Here is a 20,494-nt window from a genome sequence, read left to right as displayed (position 1 = left end):
GTGGGCCGAGTGCGAGAGGGGCGTGAGTGGGCCGAGTGAGAGAGAGGCGCGAGTGGGCCGAGTGAGAGAGAGGCGCGAGTGGGCCGAGTGAGAGAGAGGTGCGAGTGGGCCGAGTGCGAGAGAGGCGTGAGTGGGCCGAGTGCGAGAGGGGCGTGAGTGGGCCGAGTGAGAGAGAGGCGCGAGTGGGCCGAGTGAGAGAGAGGCGCGAGTGGGCCGAGTGCGAGAGGGGCGTGAGTGGGCCGAGTGAGAGAGATGCGTGAGTGGGCCGAGTGCGAGAGGGGCGTGAGTGGGCCGAGTGCGAGAGAGGCGTGAGTGGGCCGAGTGAGAGAGATGCGTGAGTGGGCCGAGTGTGAGAGAGGCGTGAGTGGGCCGAGTGCGAGAGGGGCGCGATTGAGCAGAGTGCGAGAGGGCCGCGAGTGGGACGAGTGCGAGAGATGCGCGAGTGGGCCGAGGAGTGCGAGAGGGAGCCTCAACAGCGCCCCCCTTGTCGTGCGCCCGAAGCGGCCGCTTAAACGGCCTCCATTGTTGGACCGGCCCTGCCTGGAATACTGTGTCCAGTTCTGGGCACCTCCATTGAAGGGAGATGTTGACAAGCTGGAATGTGTTGACAAGCTGGAAAGGACGGCGACTAAAATTATCAAGGGTCTGGATAACAAGTCCTATGAGGAGCGGCTTAAAGAGCTGGGCTGAGAGGAGACATGATGGCCATGTATATATGTGAGGGGAAGTCATAGGGAGGAGGGAGCAAACTTGTTTTCTGCTGCTCTGGAGACTAGGACGCAGAACTACGGCTTCAAACTACAGGAAAGGAGATTCCACCTGAACATCAGGAGGAACTTCCTCACTGTAAGAGCTGTTCAGCAGTGGAATTCTTTGCGCTAGAGTGTGGTGAAGGCTCCTTCTTTGGAGGCTTTAAAGCAGAGGCTGGATGGCCATCTGTCGGGGGTGCTTTGAATGCGATTTTCTGCATCTTGGAAGAGGATTGGACTGGATGGCCCATGAAGTCTCTTTCAACTCTATGACTCTATGATTCAGAGGAGTAGGAAAATATGGGGAAAAAAACCCAGAAGCCATTTAGTTTCATTCAACTTTAGTAAATACCTATATGTGCAATTATAAATCTGTCAGTGATGCTCTTATAAAAATTATTGTACACATTTCTTATTTGGAAGGAAACACAATTGTGTTCATCTAGACCTACTCTCACGTGTATTTATGCCTTACAGCCTAAATCAGTTATACTGGCTAGGAAAGTGTAGAACTCTTGCAAGGAAAAGAAAACTGTTGCAAGGGAAAAAGATTTACAAACACGATTTTATGCTGGTATATTTGAATTTTGATAAATTCCAGAACTCTTTTATGTTCTTTTTATTTATATGTCTTAACCTTTTTAATGAACAATATTATTAAAACTGACCATCTGAACAATGTAAAAGTGACGGTCTACATACATAACACATACACCCCACTTTAAAACAATGGTTGTGCCAGCATACCACTGGGCGTGTGCACTTATTTTTGTTATAAACTGCCTGAACCGTACAATCTCCCCCAGGGATATCCAAACCAACATTCACAGCAGAAGAACAAAGGAGGGTTTTTTCATGTCAGGAGCGACTTGAGAAACTGCAAGTCGCTTCTGGTGTGAGAGAATTGGCCGTATGCAAGGACATTGCTCAGGAGATGCCTGGATGTTTTGGTTTTGCCGTCCTTGTGGGAGGCTTATTTCATGTCCCCGCATGGGGAACTGGAGCTGACATAGGGAGCTCATCCACAATCTAACTGGATTTGAACTGGCAACATTCAGGTTAGCAACCCAACTTTCACGTAAGCAGTTCTGCCAGCACAAGGGTTTAACCCATTACCTCACCAGGGGCTCCTAACAAAGAAGTGGAAACCAGACAGATCAGTGAGATGTAAGAAGTGTTCCAAGTGATTCCTTGCATCCCTTCAATGACTCAGTTGTACTGTGAATTTCAACAAAACCCTACAGCAGAATCTGTCATGCAAGGTTGATGCAAAATTATCTACACAAACCAGGTCTGAGGACAAGGCTCCCCTACCGCATTATATCAAGCATAGTGTATACATTGATTGAGATTGGAGGGTGGGAACAAGATTAAATTCACCCCGATGAGTAAATCTATGGAGTAGTACTAATTTACTAGAGGCATCTAATGAGTACATTCATACCTACAGATAAATGATAAATGAAATAGAACAATGGTGCAACTATGGCACTGTTTTATGTAACTAGGTGCCTAAGAAAGCCATCCCCCTTGCTTACAAGTGTTACCACCACAGTTTAACTATATTTAATACAATCCAGAAATACTGAAGAATGCTGAAAGATAAACAGTATTTTTCCTTAAGTTTATATAATGAATTCAGACACAGTGCAGACTTCAGAAGCATAAATGAATTCTTATGTATGCACGATTCCAATGTCTGCATCTTGTCATTCACACAGTCGTTTTCCTGAAGCCTTCTATAGAGTAACACATTCATAGTGTGACCATTGACAGAGAATGATCTCAGGTTCTGTGGCCTTTGGTCTTACATATTTTCAAAAGGTTTTACTGTATTCTATTGTAATATTACTTTGTGTAATATTATGAATGTTCAAAAATAATTTGTTAGACCCTTTTTGTACCGTAGTTGGAAGAAATAGTTCAAACTTTGAAATTCCATAATTAGTCAAAACTGTCTATCCAAAACTCAAAATTGTATTCATTTCACATTTTAATATAACTTTAGTTAATTTCATTAAAATGCAAGCAGTTCACACTTTGATTTTAAGGCATATCTGTTCATTGGGCAAATAAATTAGATTTGAGTTCAGTGAAAACATTGAGTCAATGAGTCATCTGAACACCTTATGAAGAGTGGAGTGTTTAGCAAAGCTGATATCATGAGCAAATTACCTATGGCTGCAACCCATGGTGGAGCCAAAATAAGATGGTTCATAGAAAAAGAAATCTGGTGAAGAAATGCCCTAAATTTCTAAGAGTTTTTATTTTCAGTATGAATATTGTTTAGTGTTGCGGAAAGTGTTCCTGGAAGTTAGCAACGTTCGAGTTGCTTTATGTCTTTAACTTGAATCTTTTTTATGGCACATAATCAAAGTTTATTTGAGGAAGTTTTTCACTACCTTCCTTTAAGACTGGGAAAAAATGACTTGCCCAAAATTCAAACCTGGTCTGGAAAAGCTTTTTTTGTCTAATTAATTGATATGCCTTTAAAAATAAGAGTTAACTATACATTTCAATAAACTAAACTGCTTAAAGCTATATTAAAATGTGAATTGCAGCTTGATTGATGTTTTGACTAAACAGTTTTGACTGTTCACCAATGTATTTTCATAGTCTGAAGTTATTTCTTTAAAGTATATTATAGGTAATATATTATAGAATTCAAATTTGGAGATTTTTTTCAAGATATGTTTATCCAGCATTTATTTTGAACATTCACAATATTACACAATACCGTAATACAGCACACATGTTCCAATGTTTGTGATTCCCTGTTAAAAATACAATTGTTAATTATCTGTGATGTTAGCATCAACTGTGATGTCATGGACAACAATAATCATTATATTGTGTAAAAATAGACTTTCAAGTGGCAGTGTGGATAAGATGCATGTAAGTTTTCCGAAGTGATTTGTTTTGACACCTGGATTTGGAAAGTGATATATTTACAGTGATGTGTATTTTGTACAGCTTTGCTTAGATGTGAATAAAGTTTAGCTAAATACTTTGTTTTGACATTTGCATAATTAGGAAATAACATGAACAGCAATTGTTAAAGAATAATTAAACATTTACAAGAAGAGGCAATAGTTTTTTGTTATCTGGAGGCAAGTAGTTTCAGCAACATGTATTTGTACAAAAACCTCTACTATGTGGATAAATACATCACTCAAAAAGGAGATCAAACTTAAAGGCAAAAAATGCAGATTCTTTTATTGAGAATGATAATAAAGGAATCCAGGTAGTGATACCCTTTCCAATCTTGCTTTGCCACTTTTTAAAAAACCTAACAGCTATAGCTGAAAGCCAAGCAGTTGGTTCACTTTGGAATAAAATGAACATAGTTTTGCAGTATACTTGAATATACTCTCTTTTTTTCCTTCAAATTTCAGCATAGAAAGCATATTTTAATGAAAAATCCTTAACATCAGAAATACAGAATCTAAATCTAGTTCTTGATCTCCAGAAAACTCCTTCCAGCTCATGAGTTGGTAGGAGATCAAAAATGCAAGAAACAAACGCCCTGAAATATCAATACCCTTCTACTCAAATCTTAACAACGGATTGGCAGGTCCTGCAAAATTAATGCATTTCAAATAGTTATATAGTTATATTATGATCATCAGTTAAACTAGGGCTTCTGGAGTGCCTAAAATAAGATTAAAAGAAACTCTGCTGGCTGCAGGATTACAATCTAAAAGACTCCCCAAGAAAAAAGGATGAGGGAAGAGGAAAAACATAACTCACATACTACTTCTTGAAAGAATATGTAGCTCTTGTAACAACTTGTTTGAATTGAAATTTTCTAGAGGGAGCGACCAAATGAACTTGGTCTTTCAGCAGAGCATTTGACGTGACTGTTTTCCATCTTTCCTTCTGTTACAGGCTAGCATCCTGTTAGTGACACAAGTGGAATTCCACTTTCTCCTTTTGTCTTAGTTTTGCAGAGGATGATATCCCTTTCCTCTTTTCACAAGGACTAAAGTTCCCAACCCCCAGACACCATGTCACTGCCAAAGTCCATTCCAATTCAAATGGATGGGATCAGAGAAGCATCTGCCTATCTTCTCTAGTCTGGTGGAAGGTGTCCTGAATTAGGCTAAAAGAACATAACCAAATGCGTCTCTCACCCTTCTTGCTGCTCCAAAAATGGCCACAGCAAAATTATGATTCCTAGGACTAATAACAAGGGAGCTGTAGTGGAATTCTGCTTGCAGAAGTCTTCACATTATTTACAGCCATGTAGAATCTTGGTCTAAGTCTGATGGAGCAGCAACTGACACATGCTAGTTGAGGCATTGATGGCATTGAATCAGCATTAAATGGTGAAAGCCACAGTAATACATAGATTGTCTAATTAGTTGAGGGACAAGACTAAGCTGATGTAGTAGGTATTTTCAAATGATTTTAGGACTATGCCATGAAAGACAAGGTATACCTAGTTTCTGCTGCTCCTAAGGGTAGCATCTGAATCGACAGATTCAAATTACAATAAAGGAGATCCCAAGTAATCATTAGGCACCCCTGATGGTAAGAACAGTTTTACACTGGAATGGATTGCCTTGGACAATCCTTTGCCAGAGCTTTTTCTTTTAAAGTAGCATGCGTTGAACCTTCGCAGATATTGTGTTGTCATGGAAAATATTGACCTAAGAAGTCAGGATAATACAACCAAAGTGGCTTGTGAAGAAGACCATAACTAAAAATACGACAGACTTATCTGTGTTTTTATGTGTAGATTAGAGAAATCTGTGTCTTAGGCAAAGAACTACTAAAGCTCCTGGACTTGGTACAGAAGAGCACATTATGCATTACAGAAGAGATACTATACAGTGCTGTCTGTATTTGGAGAACTAAATCTGGTAGGTCTAATTGAGTAACAATTTACGATTTCTGGCTCAAGGGTTCTGCAGAGAGGAATAAGAATGAATGATGAAATTTAAAGATAAAAATAAACAAAGCAAAATGAAAAAAGCAGCTGGCTATTTTTAAGACAACTTTATTGCAGACAAAGAGATAACAAAGAAGTAAATTCTAAGCTTCCATCATCCAGAAACAGTCACATTTACTGTTCTTTTGAAGCAATGACCAAAACTTTATGGTAAAGAACAGAGCCACAATAAATTTTGGAGCGGTATTCTTAAAACTGGGCAAAGTGGTGGCAGAGATGATTTAAAGTACTACAAATTAACTGAAGATTTCCATTCTGGCTTCAGTTACAAACTGAACAAGTCCAAGGAGGTATGTCTTTCTCCAGGTTGAGATACATATCAGTTGGTGATATACTTCAAGCAATATTAATTTGATTAAAAAGTTTGTCCTTAATAACCTGAGACATCAGTCCATGTATTGCTTCTATGGTGGTCTTGCAACTGAGGGAAAAATAAAAGCATAAATTAGAAGTTGGCTATATTCCATTCTGTGACTGCATTGTAGTGATTCAAATCATAAAGTGCTCACGGTTACCATAACCCTATGAATGATAATAACTGCCCCGTTTTGAAAACAAATAGGCACAACAATTCACTTGACTACCAAAAGCCGTTTGCTTTAAAAGGTAAACTCAAATACACTTTGTATCTAAGCTGCAGAAACTGTGGCCATGATAGTATAATTTACATTTGGTAAGACTTTTTATTGACTGCCCTAGATCAGTAAAGTGTAACCTAGGCATTCTTTTTCTACTTCTATAATCCTATACATCCATGTAACTGAAAGAACATACTTTTTCCCAGTCTGCTACACTTTCATTTATTCTGCCTTTGTTTCACTCCTCTCGTCTATCATCTTTCATAAGTCAACTCATAAGACTGTTAACTCCTCAGGGTAGGAACCTGTACTCCCATTTTTAAAAATTCTTATTTCTGAACAGCACATATGTACAAAACTGGTAAAACGTTAGATTTTTTAAAATCCCTGCACATTTTACCTCTACTTTGTGCTTGTAAACACAGACAATTGTCTGTAAGGGCCTTAGCTCAACAAGAATACATGAGGCCCCTTCCACACAGCTGTATAAAATCCACATTGAACTGGATTATATGGCAGTGTGGACTCAGATAATCCATCTCAAAGCAGACATTTGGCTTATCTGCTCTGTTATTATGGATTATATGGCTGTGTGGAAGGGCCCTGAGCTGCATACAAAAAAATCCTGATTTATTCCCTATTATCTCCAGGCAGCGTTGGAATTCATAGATCTGAAACTTTGGAAAGCTACTGCTAGACAGGACAAAATACCAACCCCTCAGATTGCTGAATATATATCTATATAGACTTGATGGAAAACTGAATGATAAACATATATAAGTAGGGTAGGTAGTAACCATTAAAACAACATTATGTAAGAGTTAGAATCTGGTTTTTTAAAGTTCTATTGGAAATAAAACTATAAAACTATGTTATTCCTAGCACCTCATCATCTAGCCAACCGGTTTCTAATTATTACACATCATAATTTATAAAATTTGGGATACCCATATGTATTCCATATATGAGATATAATAACATTTTCTACTTTTAGTGGTAATCCTTTATTCAGATATCTGAAGGATCCTTTAGAACAGTGGTTCTCAACCTGAGGTCCCCAGATGTTTTTGGCCTACAACTCCCAGAAATTCTAACAGCTGGTAAAATGGCTGGGATTTCTGGGAGTTGTAGGCCAAAAACATCTGGGGACCCCAGGTTGAGAACCACTGTTTTGAAAAATACTCCTTGAAACATGAGAAATGGCAACTAGGGGGGAAAAAGTCAATGTCAACACACATAGAGTACACTGCATTAAAATATTATGCCATTTTGGTGATGTTATCTCTGTAGCCCAGATGATAATATAATATGAAACGACATAGGAGAGGGAAATGATTAGGAGCTGATTACAGCCAGATTAGGAATTTGAAAAATTAAAAAAGAAAACCCAAGAACCCAGTTAAGTCGTTCATTTCCACTTTCCCATTCATCCCCAAAGATGGCAGCAGGACATAAAACTTATATATAATTTTAAGACAGAGATTACATTACAGAATTCTAAATGAAATTCTAGATTGGAGATTATCTTACCTGTCCCTTGTTGCTTTGGCTAGCTTGTCCTCTGATTTCCTGTCATGGGACTCTAAACCCAACATGAAGCTTCCTCTGCCTAGTTGAGCTTCTGATTGCTCTAATTTTTCAGAAAGATCAAATACTTGTCCAGTGGTGTAGTCCGCATTCTGCAATTACAGAAATATTTAACACTTATAGATCTCTCAAAAATTGTGCTATACAGTACATCTTCCCACATTGCTAACCTTAAACTGTTTTCAGATGTCTTTATATTGTAAAGGTAATGATCACATGGAATTTCAATTTCTAAAAATAATGGGACTTGGAACTTCTATCTTAAACACAGAAAGGTGAAAATAATATGTTTAACAGTCAAAATGTATATCTGTAGGCATTTAATACTGCATTAAAAAATCTGCAAGATAGTCAATACACTGGATTGGACCCAGAAATAGAAAGAACTGAGAACTAGCAAATGCTTCCTTTCAGAGGAAGGGATAGATTACTTATTTTTGTGATTCCCTTATGATATATTAAGAGTAGTTCCCAAACCTTCTGGATCTGTGTGAATGATGGCACTGGGAACAAAACAGGAAACTGGAGGAAATAAAAATCCTTATCTACTATTGAAATACTGCTTCCAATGATGTTTTTGAAATTGAATTTGGCTCTCTGGCTTAAAGAGCTTTCCCACCCTTAATTTAGTAAAACCCATAAAGCTGCTGTGAGAGCCTTTGTGGCTGAAGACTGGGGTTATAAATATAAAATATAAATAAATAAACAATACTTACTGTAAGCAAACTAGAAGAACTAAGAGTGTTCACCCAATATTTATTCCACAGAAGCTCAAGTAATTTGCGATCCAAAGAAGATTTAAAATAGGAGACTTCTAAAGCGTAATACCTATTTCGTAAGAAAAAACATTATGAAAAACTTTCCAAGTGAGGTTCTAAATGAAACTTATACACACACACACATATATATAACATGCACAAAACTCTTCTATATTGACAAATACTTAGTATACCAATTTTACTGCCCTATCAACATCTATATATATAAAAGAGTGATGGCATCACAGCAATTCACAAAACAACATAAGTACAGGCCCCCCAACCTCAAAATTTGACAACACAACCCATCATCCACGCCTCAAGGTTGATACAACAAAAAGAAAAGAAAAATAAAGTCCTAATTAGAGGGAGAGCAATAATTTTTTTTATCCAATTGCTGCCAGTTTAGAGGGCTAATCTCTGCCCACTTGGTTGCCTAGCAACCAGCCAAGGGACAGCCAGGTTTCAGTGAGGGGACAGGCAGATTTAGGCCTCACTTAGGCTTCTTCCACAGATTATCTAATTTGCACTGGATTATATGGCAGTGTAGACTCAAGGCCCTTCCACACAGCTATATAACCCATTTAGAATCTTATATTATCTGCTTTGCACTGGATTATCTTGACTCCACACTACCATATAATCCACTTCAGTGTGCATTTTATACAGCTGTGAAGAAGGGGCCTCAGATAATCCAGTTCTGAGCAGATAATATAAGATTAGAAATATACAGTAGAGTCTCACTTATCCAACGTAAACAGGCCGGCAGGATAAGTGAATATGTTGGATAATAAGAAGGGATTCAGGAAAAGCCAATTAAACATCAAATTAGGTAATCGTTATACAAATTAAGCACCAAAACATCATATTATACAACAAATTTGACAGAAAAAGTACTTCCATGCGCAGTAATGCTATGTAGTATTTACAGTAGAGTCTCACTTATCCAACACTCGCTTATCCAACGTTCTGGATTATCCAAAGCATTTTTGTAGTCATTGCTTTAAATATATCGTGATATTTTGGTGCTAAATTCATAAATCCAGTAATTTCTACACAGAATTACTGTGTATTGAACGACTTTTTCTTTCAAATTTGTTGTCTAACATGATGTTTTGGTCCTTAATTTGTGAAATCATAACTTAATTTGATGTTTAATAGGCTTATCCTTAATCCCTCCTTATTATCCAACATATTCGCTTATCCAACATTCTGCCGGCCCGTTTATGTTGGATAAGTGAGACTCTACTGTACTGTATTTACAAATTTACCGCTAAAATATCACAATGAATTTAAAACACTACTACAAAAACATTGATTATGAAAAGGCAGACTGCGTTGGATAATCCAGAACATTGTATAAGCGAATGTTGGATAAATGAGATTCTTCTTTAATATGAAATAATTACTGGGATACAATAATGCAGAACAATATAATCTCTAAAACCAAGACAGTAAATAAACAGGGGAATTCCACACAGGAAACAATCAGGGCCAGCTAACACCTCCCAACAAAGTATTCCCATCCTCAAAGTCTGGCAAATCCTCTGTTTTCTCAGGGCCACAGACAGTAGAAGCACATAAAATATCGCAAACAACACCACTCTGAAAACAAGGGAATTCCAGACAGGAAACAATCAGGGCCAGCTAACACCTCCCAACAAAAAATTCACTCAGGGAGGAAACAGCCAGGCTTTAAAGCTGCAAGGCCATTACATCCTAATCATTTTTCCTAATTGCAGCATTCATACTTGCCTCCAACAAACAAAAAAAAACCAATCAGAAATATTGTATATTCACAGCCTTTAGGAAATAATATCCCCTGATGGCGCAGCGTGTTAAAGCGCTGAGCTACTGAACTTCTGGACTGAAAGGCCGCAGGTTTGAATTGGGGGAGCGGAGAGAGCCCCCACTGTTAGCTCCAGCTTCTGTCAACCCAGAAGTTTGAAAACATGTAAATGTGAGTGCATCAATAGGTACTGCTCCGGCGGGAAGGTAACGGCGCTCCATGTAGTCATCCCACATGACCTTGGAGGAGTCTATGGACAACGCCGGCTCTTCGGCTTAGAAATGGAGATGAGCACCAACCCCCATAGTCAGACACGACTGGACTTAAATGTCTGGGGAAAATCTTTACCCTTGACCTTAACTACCACCAATTCCTCAATACTTTATTTCCCATACCACCAGACTTCGCCACAGCAACGCGTGGCCGGGCACAGCTAGTGTCTTATAAAATGAGTCATATAGTAAATACCACAAAAAAGATAGAAACACATTTCAAGATATAAAAAATAGAATGTGACAAATAGACATCTATGCCAAAGCTGAGAAATTATAAAGGTGGTGTGTGTGTGTGTGTTTTGCATACTTAAAATGATACTTAGGCATTTTAAAATATGACAAAATGAGAACCATGCTCATCCACAAAAGGCCAACCACCTTAGTAAAGGTAAAGGTTTCCCCTTGACATTAAGTCTTGCCCAGTCTGACTCTGGGGGGTGGTGTTCATCTGCATTTCTAAGCCAAAGAGCTGGTGTTGTCTGTAGACAGCTCTGAGGTCATGTGGCCAGCATGACTGCATGGAGTGCCGTTACCTTCCTGCTGGAGCAGTACCTATTGATCAACTTACATTTGCATGTTTTTGAACTTCTAGGTTGACAGAAGCTGGGGCTATGATAGCTCTCCCCGCTCCGCAGATTCGAACCACGAACCTTTTGGTCAGCAAGTTCCACAGCTCAGCGGTTTAACCCACTGTGCTACTGTGGCCCCAATAACCTTAGAAAAATCCAAAAGGATTTTTTTTGTCACAGTGCAGCTTGCAATCTCTTTATTAATGAGATTAGGAAATTCCTGTAGAGTGGGGGAATGTGATATTGTGGATTAAGGCCGAAAGAAAGGAACTACACAAGGTTAGGCAAAACAGAGACATTTATCTATATTAATGGAGCAGAAGATATAATTGCTTGATTTTTTGCAATCTCTGCTCAGCCCAGGTGACCATAGACTACCGCATTCTCATATCTGAGCTAGCATTTTCAAGGGGATTAGCAGAGAAAGGAAGAACCTTCCCTTTTCTGCAGTGTGTATCTAGATATAACTCTGTATCTTTCTTTTTAAGTTAAAAATGTCTGGTTTTGGAAGTAATTCCTTACTGTTTACAGTGCACTCCAAAGTCTTCTATTTTATTAAGTGGGATAGTCTGATATTCAGAAGGCCCCTCATCAGGAGGCTTGTAGCCCTAAAGGATAAAGAAATGGAAGTTATAAAGCAGGAACTCTTCAAATGCCACCTTCATTTTGAACAAGGATCACTTCAACTTTAGATGGAGAGTTAAAAGTTTATGAGAAGTTTCATTATTTTGATTTAAAAATTGACATCAACATAAAAGTTTCCACTTTATTGCTCATGGAGATACACTTTCATTATGTCAACATTGTTTGAACCACACTTTCTGAAATACCATAAGTCTTCAAATAAAGGAGTGCTGCTTTGTGGCATTTTGTGTTCAACATTTGTATCACACAGTTGGCTAAATGCATATGGTAGGTGTTCCAGTAACCTATGTCTATCTTTCCACTCCAAGAACGAAATCTTGGATTTTTCTATCCAAACTTTTTAAACAATTAAAATATAAATATGCTCTAATGATTTAAAATTAACTGTATGAAAAATAGTACTTTAGATACTTTGATGAAAAGAGAATACAATATTCCTTTCTCTAAAGTAAAATAGGTACATTTTAATACTAAAATAAAATATGCAGGTGTGAAATGCAGTGCTTAACTAAAGACTTCCGGGCACAATTATTTCTTACAAAGTGTTAAACAGAAGGTCTCCTAATAAACTTCTGAGAAAATGATAGTGATGCTTTTCATCTACGCTACTGATTGAATGTAGCAGGCACTTACGCACAAATGTATCCATTTTTGAGGGAAAAAACATGATCCTCTCTTTTGATTAGGAGCCACAAATAATTTCTACATGATTTTCACTATAATTCATTTAAGGCTAAAGGTAAAATGTAAATACAATAGCAAGTTTTAACAATAACTACATCTTTAGTATGGTGCATATCATTGTTCCACTTATAATGTCTGCTAGTGAGATGTCATTCTATTTTGTGACAATCTTACACAATTATCCATTTGGTTATGTAATTACATTTACCTTAGGATAGGTCCTAAAAGCGCCAAGATTCACCTTTCCTGCAGATATTGTCCTTGTTGGGTCAATCTGTAAAATATATTTTAAAATCACATTATCTTCTACAGACCGATAATTAGAACTAAGTCAAAGGTTTTGGTGGGCAATTTTAGGCTAGAATGCTATGGGAGACGTAAACATGCTATGGGAGACGTAGCTCTCCTGAAACGCAAGCAAACTGGACTTTGTACTGCCTTTATATACATCCCTTGGGCTCTGTAGGGTTAGGGGCATAGAATCCCTGTGAAAGTGAAGAACCAACTCCCAGCAGAAGTTGGCCATAGAATCTGGCTGGTGGATGTAGAAATTCCCAGATAGCAATTTTACAGTTCTTCACAGTCCTTCACTTTCATGGGAGTTCTTTGCCCCTGCCCCTAGCGAATGTGGAAGGCTGGCTGTACTGTGCAAAAGAAACAAACTTTAAAAGTAGTTTTCTGAAAAAAAGCCAGCATTAAGATAGGGATCCCAGTGGCACTGCAGGTTAAACCACTGAGCTGTTGAACTTGCTGACTGAAAGGTTAACATTCAAATCCGGGGAGCAGGGTGAGCTCCCGCTGTGAGCACCAGCTTCTGCCAACCTAGCAGTTCAAAAACATTACCTTCCTCTGGCGGGAAGGTAATGGCGCTCCATGCAGTCATGCCAGCCACATGGCCTTGTAGGTGTCTATGGACAACGCCGGCACTTTGGCTTAGTAATTGAGATGAGCACCAACCACCAGAGTCGGACACAACTAGACTTAATGTCAGGAGAAAACCCTTTACCTACGATGTTTTAATGGGATTTTCCTACTTAGACAAAAATCCAGTAAGAGGAAATGCACTATGTTCACAGCTAAATATGTATTTACCATCACTCTATTTAGGTTTAATTCAAAAACACTTACAACAACAGCCACAAATGGTTCTTGAAATTGTTGGTTAAGCATCTGAGTGCTGACATCAATTCCTGAAAGCCAACAGCCATAGCCAGGGTGGCTGTGATACCACCCAATTGCATTTTCAAGGCGGCCAACCTAAACAAAGTTTTTTTCATAGAGAAAGGGGGGGGGGGGAGGCAGGTTGTTAAAAAGATGCATAATCCACATGATCACTGCCCTCTTTTGGACAATTAGTTAACTGCAGGTTTTATTTCAAAATAAAACAACTGACATAAAAAGTATCAGATCAGACAAACAACCGAAGAGCTGATTGAGAAACCTCAGTTTCATTCCTGTTCTTTCCAATTTTATAATGGGTCAAAATAAACTGATTTGGGGAGCTGGTATAAAAATCTCTGATCATACTGGGAGCTGACAGAAAATATCCCAGGTAAACAAAATATGTATGGATCTCCAAAACAGAATGAGACAGAACAAGAAGCAAATCTGGGACCTTCTGGTCTTTTAAATTGGTGTGGAGCACTCTTCATACAGAATATTTAAAAGCTGAGGAGTGGGAGGAGATAAATCTAAGAATCAAGGCTTAGGTGAAATTCATATTATTTTGCCATATATGTAGTTAATCTGAGATCATTAGGAGCCTGTCAAACGCAGACACCTTCCAGAGAAAATTAGGAAACAACTTATCTCAACCCATTCTTACGTAGATTTAGAATTGTGATATTAATGATATCAGATAAGGTTCAAGCCAACACTAGATGTTCAAAAGTTACAAGCAGAGCCCACCCTGAATTCTAATGTAATTTAAAAACCATTTCCCTTTGTTACATTTGCCAAAAGAAGATTGCTCTTCTCTTTTTACCTGTTTTGCATTTTCTATATATGCAGCCATATATTCATATGCAGCAGCTTGAGCGTTGACTCGTGTTTCTGTACCTTCCACTGGCAAAGCAAAGCTATCCATGATAATCATTGTTTCACCATCCACTTTTCCAAGCATTAAGCCCATCACTTCCAAATTGCCTCCGGACCTAGCATGCATGACCATCTTCAGAAGGGCCAGAGCAGAAATTTTGCAGTACTTGAAATAGTGGTGGCTGTAAAGAAAAAAAACAAATATATGTTTAAAAGAACTGCAAGAAAACTATTACAACAGGAAAAGAAAGAAAGAGCAATTCAATTAACATATAAGGAATTATTAATGGCTGAAATGGTCACACTGAGAATTAGGACCAATAAACTGAAATTCAATCCAGGCAAGATGGAGTATTGAAGGAACTAGCGGAAGTTATTTCAGAACCACTGGCAATCATCTTCGAGAGTTCTTGGAGAACGGGAGAAGTCCCAGCAGATTGGAGGAGGGCGAATGTGGTCCCTATCTTCAAGAAGGGAAAAAAGAACGACCCAAACAATTACCGTCCGGTCAGCCTCACATCAATACCAGGCAAGATTCTGGAAAAGATCATTAAGGAAGTGGTCTGCAAACACTTAGAAACAAATGCGGTCATTGCTAATAGTCAACACGGATTTACCAAAAACAAGTCATGCCAGACTAATCTGATCTCTTTTTTCGATAGAGTTACGAGTTGGGTCGATACAGGGAATGCCGTGGATGTAGCCTACCTGGATTTCAGTAAGGCCTTCGACAAAGTCCCCCACGACCTTCTGGCAAACAAACTAGGAAAATGTGGGCTAGACAAAACTACGGTTAGGTGGATCTGTAATTGGCTAAGCGAACGAACCCAAAGGGTGCTCACCAATGCGTCGTCTTCATCATGGAAAGAAGTGACAAGTGGAGTGCCGCAGGGCTCCGTCCTGGGCCCGGTTCTGTTCAACATCTTTATTAACGACTTAGACGAAGGGTTAGAAGCACGATCATCAAGTTTGCAGATGACACCAAACTCGGAGGGATAGCTAACACTCCAGAAGACAGGAGCAGAATTCAAAACGATCTTGACAGACTAGAGAGATGGGCCGAAACTAACAAAATGAAGTTCAACAGGGACAAATGCAAGATACTTCACTTTGGCAGAAAAAAATGGAAATCAAAGATACAGAATGGGGGACGCCTGGCTTGACAGCAGTGTGTGCGAAAAAGACCTTGGGAGTCCTCGTGGACAACAAGTTAAACATGAGCCTACAATGTGATGCGGCAATCCCATTGGCAAAAGCCAATGGGATTCTGGCCTGCATCAATAGGAGAATAGCGTTTAGATCCAGGGAAGTCATGCTCCCCCTCTATTCTGCCTTGGTCAGACCACACCTGGAATACTGTGTCCAATTTTGGGCACCGCAGATGAAGGGAGATGTTGACAAGCTGGAAAGCGTCCAGAGGAGGGCGACTAAAATGATTAAGGGTCTGGAGAACAAGCCCTATGAGGAGAGGCTTAAAGAGCTGGGCATGTTTAGCCTGCAGAAGAGAAGGCTGAGAGGAGACATGATAGCCATGTACAAATATGTGAGGGGAAGTCATAGGCAGGAGGGAGCAAGCTTATTTTCTGCTGCCCTGCAGACTAGGACACGGAACAATGGCTTCAAACTACAGGAAAGGAGATTCCACCTGAACATTAGGAAGAACTTCCTCACAGTGAGGGCTGTTCGGCAGTGGAACTCTCTCCCCCGGACTGTGGTGGAGGCTCCTTCTTTGGAGGCTTTTAAGCAGAGGCTGGATGGCCATCTGTCGGGGGTGCTTTGAATGCGATTTCCTGCTTCTTAGTGGGGGGTTGGACTAGATGGCCCATGAGGTCTCTTCCAACTCTACTATTCTATGATTCTATGATTCTATGAGGCACTATGTGAGATATATAACAAAGTTTGTAAAAAAAAGTTAAAACTACATACAAGCAATACTTCCACAAAACAATATATACACAATCAGCAGACCTTCCAATTTGTCTCTTTCTCTCTCCTCCCATCAAAATATCAAGTTATTAAAAATAAAGGGAGACGATACCAGAAAGAAGAGGGTGAGGGGAAAGGCTGATATAACTGAAATCAGGAATATCTATCTAATGACTAAAATAAGACTTTACTGCCAATGTTATCTTTGCTGGAAATAGCATTATATAGCTTTATGTCCTTCCAACTCTGTTGTAAGTCTGCAAAACATGGACCTTCTACAAACATCACTCTCAACTATGGGTTATAAGCTATTAAAGTAAGCAAAAATAAGCAGGATTTTAAGGCATTTCCTCAATTATCAATGTTTATTCTAAGTGAACATCCAATTCTGTGATTCATACTTTCTCACTGTGTATATGTGCCTTCACGCTGCAAGCTAACTTATGGCAACTTCATGAATTTCATAGTCTTTCTTAAGTAAGAAATACTTGGTGGTTTTGTCCGTTCCTTCTTCTGAATTGTTGCCCACACCAATTAAGATTCGTTGGTGGTTTCCCATCCAAGTACTAATGAGGGTTGAGCCTGCTAAGCTTCCAAGATCAAATGGGATCTGGTGACCTTAAGGCATTTAGGACCTGTCTGTCCCATGTTAGCTGCCACCTAGTCAACCAAGTTATGGCAACCCTATGAGTGAGAAACCTCTAAGACAGCCCCCCTCTCATCAGCTGCTCTGCTTAGGTCTTGCAGACTCAAGATGTGGCTTCTTGATTGAGTCTATTCATCATAGGGAGGAGGGAGCAAGCTTGTTTTCTGCTGCCCTGGAGATTAGAATGCGGAACAATGGCTTCAAACTACAAGAAAGGAGAGTCCACCTGAACATTAGGAAGAACTTCCTCACTGTGAGAGCTGTTCGGCAGTGGAACTCTCTGCCCTGGAGTGTGATGGAGGCTCCTTCCATATTAATAATAATAATAATAATAATATTCACTTTATTTATAGACCGCCCTCTCTCCCCCCGAAGGAACTCCCCGAAGGAGTGGTTAAAAAGGAATTAAAAGCCTTCACTGGAGGCTTTTAAACAGAGGCTGGATGGTCATCTGTCGGGGGTGCTTTGAATGCGATTTTTCTGCGTCTTGATAGGGGGTTTAACTGGATGGCCCACGAGGTCTCTTCCAACTCTATGATTCTATCTGCAATGTGGTCTTCTTTTTTCCCTGCTGCTTTTGACCTTACCAAGTGTTATTGTGTTTTCCAATGAGTGACGCATTCTCATGATAAGGTATGGCAGGCTGATTTTAACAATTTTTGCATCTAGGGATAGTTTATTTATTATTATTTATTTACTCAATTTATATCCCGACCTTCTCAACCCAAGAGGGGGACTCTGAGCGGCCTTACAAAAAGGCAGCAATTTGTTGGCATGAACATACATACATACATACTGTAAAAACAAACATATACATTAAAAAAAAATCAGCAGCAGTATTAAAAACAATTGTTAAAATCACATCATCCAGAGTCAAATCTAAGGCCACTGGTCATTTCACAGTTCCATATATTCACATTGCACTAACTTGCTAGCCAGAAGCTTAGTTCCATAATCAGGTTTTTACTTTCTTCCTGAAGGTCAGGAGGGAGGGGGCTGCTCTGATTTTGCTGAGGGAGTTCCATAGCCAAGGGGCCACCACTGAGAAGTTCCTGTCTCTGGTTTTCAACAATTGCGCCTGCGAAGGAGGCGGGATCGAGAGCAGGACCTCCCCAGTGGATTTTAATCTCTGAGTTGGTTCATACAGGGAGATGCGTTTGGAGAGATAAGCTGGGCTGGAACCATTTAGGGCTTTATAGGCGAAAGCCAGCACTTTGAATTGTGCCTGGTAGCAGACTGGCAGCCAGTGGAGCTGACGTAACAGGGGGGTTGTGTGCTCCCTGAACCCCGCTCTAGTTAGAAACCTGGCTGCCATCCAAGTCAAAGACTACTTGAAGCTTCCAGTCTTCAAAAGTTGATGTGAGTCTTTCAGGCTGTATGGCCATGTTTCGGAAGCTCTCTTGATGTTTTGGGGAATGAAACGTTACGAGAGAAAGCTTCTGGAACATGGCCATACAGCCCGAAAGACTCACAGCAACCCAGTGATTCTGGCCATGAAAGTCTGACAATACCGTTTTCAAAGGCAACCCCACATTGAGCGCGTGGCAGTAGGCTATTCGAAATATACCAAGAGCCCGGACTAGGCTTTGGATGTTGAAGGGCCCGTTTCGTTTTCAGAACAGCAAATTGCAAAAGGAGGGCTCATGCTACATAGAGAACAACATGGGGAGTTAAAGTTGCATAGCTGAGAACCCATTAGTTCATTTTTTAATTCCATGACTCTCTTCTCCTTGTTAGTATGCAAACTGTCAACTTACACCTGCCTCTCAAATATAACAGATCCCTCCAAAGGCCTACTTATTATTTGCTCAGAGTCTATGGGCACATTTTATACTGTACAGCAGGCATGGGCCAACTTGGGCCCTCCAGGTGTGTTGGACTTCAACTCCCGCCATTCCTAACAGCTTAAGCGGCTGAGGGGGGAAAGGAAAGGGCCTGAGGCTGTTAGGAATGGCGGGAGTTGAAGTCCAACACACCTGGAGGGCCCAAGTTGGCCCATACCTGCTCTATTGCCTACCCAAACTACAACTCCCAGGGTGCCATAGCCCTGAGAACTGCGTGAATCCCACAGTGCGGATGCCCTCTTGGGCCAGGCCACTCACTCCTTGGTCCAGGGCTTGGCGGCCAGGATCTCCTGCTGCTGCTTGCGGTCGTACTTGTAGATCTCGTCGATGCTCTGCGCCTCCTGCATGTTGTTCGCCAGCTCCCAGGTCTTCTGGGCCATCCCGCTGCTGCCCGAGGGCCCCGCCGCCGCTGCTGCTGCCGCCGCCATCTCGGAGGCCCGCTCTCCGCTGACAGGCAGGCAGCCTGACCGAGCCTGCCTGCCGGCCTGTTTTCCGCCAGCCAAGTGTTACGGAAGCCGGTGGGTGTCGCTCTTCGCGAGTGGTTCCGTCCGCGCCGCCACGCCCCTAGTTCGCGCGCCCCCTAGCGGTCAGCATTAGCGCGACCCTCCCGCCTGGGATCGGCTTATGTCTTCCCAACCTTTTTTTGCGTCATTTCCGTCTCTCGTTAAAGCGCAGGCGCTGTCGGTGGAGGAGGTGCGTCATGCCGCAAGGCCTTCCGAAGGCACAGGCTTTGTCTTTAGAAGCTTGGACTAAGGAAGAAGTTATTGTGTTGTCGAAGGCTTTCATGGCCGGGATCACAGGGTTGTCTTTCGGGCTGTGTGGCCATGTTCCAGAAGTATTCTCTCCTGACGTTTCGCCCACATCTATGGCAGGCATCCTCAGAGGTTGTGAGGTATGGATAAACTAGGCAAGGAAAGGAAAAAATATATATATCTGCGGAGAGTCCAGCTTCTAGTATCTAGTTACTATTTTGCATCATGACCTGTGCAGAGGGCAGAGGAACCCCAAGGACGGCTAATGACTGAACAAAGGATGCCCCCCAGGCAAGAGACAAAACCTTTCCAATGCTAATTAGGATGATTAACTGAAACATTAATGCTGGCTTCCTAGTGACAAAGGACTGTTGCCACACCCTGGACTCTCCACAGATATGTATTTTTTCCTTTCCTTGCCTAGTTTATCCATACCTCACAACCTCTGAGGATGCCGCCATAGATGTGGGCGAAACGTCAGGAGAGAATACTTCTGGAACATGGCCACACAGCCCGAAAGACATACAACAACCCCGAAGAAGTTATTAACGTCTCATCTACATTGCAGTTTGAAACTGCATTATTTAGTCAGTGTAGACATAGCATAGGCCAACTTGGGCCTTCCAGGTGTTTTGGACTCCAACTCCCACCATTCCTAGCAGCCGGGGAGTCCAAAATACCTGGAGGGCCCAAATTGGCCC

The 20,494-nt window shown here is 40.7% G+C and overlaps 1 protein-coding gene across 2 annotated transcripts; it reads right to left on the bottom strand.

Moving 5' to 3' along the window:
- Positions 1 to 5,735: 5,735 nt before the first annotated feature.
- On the bottom strand, positions 5,736 to 19,591 carry cops5 (COP9 signalosome subunit 5). Of its 2 annotated transcripts, none has more exons than XM_062980316.1 (8): positions 19,300 to 19,591; positions 14,573 to 14,807; positions 13,717 to 13,845; positions 12,797 to 12,862; positions 11,782 to 11,867; positions 8,585 to 8,696; positions 7,812 to 7,960; positions 5,736 to 6,124 (listed from the first exon to the last, which is right to left on the bottom strand). In XM_062980316.1, the coding sequence occupies exons 1-8, from the start codon at positions 19,467 to 19,469 to the stop codon at positions 6,040 to 6,042; spliced, it is 1,032 nt and encodes a 343-aa protein (XP_062836386.1). In that variant the 5' UTR covers positions 19,470 to 19,591; the 3' UTR covers positions 5,736 to 6,039. The 2 variants fall into 2 exon arrangements, with proteins under 2 accessions (XP_062836386.1, XP_062836387.1); XM_062980317.1 differs by lacking the exon at positions 19,300 to 19,591 and adding an exon at positions 15,468 to 15,615.
- Positions 19,592 to 20,494: the final 903 nt, after the last annotated feature.

This window comes from Anolis carolinensis, chromosome 4 (genome assembly GCF_035594765.1).
Source record: "Anolis carolinensis isolate JA03-04 chromosome 4, rAnoCar3.1.pri, whole genome shotgun sequence".
Taxonomy (NCBI): Eukaryota; Metazoa; Chordata; class Lepidosauria; order Squamata; family Dactyloidae; genus Anolis; species Anolis carolinensis.
Note: the sequence above shows the minus strand (reverse complement) of the source record. Positions and strands in the feature narration are given on the sequence as shown.